This window comes from Atheta coriaria, unplaced genomic scaffold (genome assembly GCF_025399875.1).
Source record: "Atheta coriaria isolate IRGN ID8LTWV9N9 unplaced genomic scaffold, Caltech_Dcor_3.1 scaffold5535_size1112, whole genome shotgun sequence".
NCBI lineage: Eukaryota > Metazoa > Arthropoda > Insecta > Coleoptera > Staphylinidae > Dalotia > Dalotia coriaria.
This window is the reverse complement of record NW_027050564.1, coordinates 612-1,112: the sequence shown is the minus strand read 5'-3', so window position 1 is coordinate 1,112 and position 501 is coordinate 612. Positions and strand designations below refer to the sequence as shown.

The following is a 501-nucleotide window of genomic DNA, read 5'->3' as shown; positions in this document are numbered from 1 at the left end:
ATTTTATTGAATGAACCAGAAATAAATTTAAAATTCATACAGAAAATAAGAACCCTACCAAATTTGATCACAAACCTAAGAACTATTTTATATATATATACAGAGTGTTTGATATAATATAGAATACTGTTGTAGAAATTGATGGTATTCCTCTTGAATTTAATCAATTTGAAGGTCTTTTAAGTAGACTTTTTGTTGTCCATCAACCACTAGAGCCATGTTGTTATTATTCGGGATAGTCTGTTGTCCATANTGTCCATAACCAAACAACCCGCCCCACCATGAACCTTTTTTGATACGTTTAGTTTCATCCACCTGGTACTTCTCGCTGTCTTTCAACCAGTCTCTGTATTTATCCACCATTGATAAACTCTCTTCGTCTAGTTCTTTGACTGTTGGAGCCTCACCACCGTAGTCTTTCGGCATTATCTCAATTGGTATACCTTCAGGTACGTTCCCTTTGTGGAATTTCACAAAGGATAAGAATTCCGAACGGACAAG

At 35.4% G+C, this 501-nt stretch overlaps 1 protein-coding gene across 1 annotated transcript in view; it reads right to left on the bottom strand.

The window, feature by feature from the left end:
• Positions 1 to 159: 159 nt before the first annotated feature.
• LOC135803169 (retinaldehyde-binding protein 1-like) overlaps positions 160 to 501 on the bottom strand; it is a gene marked incomplete at its 5' end in the record, with an annotated part of 789 nt that continues 447 nt past the window's right edge. The window contains 2 exons of the mRNA XM_065316764.1: positions 160 to 458; positions 499 to 501. The exon at positions 499 to 501 is cut by the window's right edge and continues 145 nt beyond it. Coding sequence (XP_065172836.1) covers positions 160 to 458; positions 499 to 501 — 302 coding nt within the window. The remainder of the gene's footprint in view (positions 459 to 498) is intronic.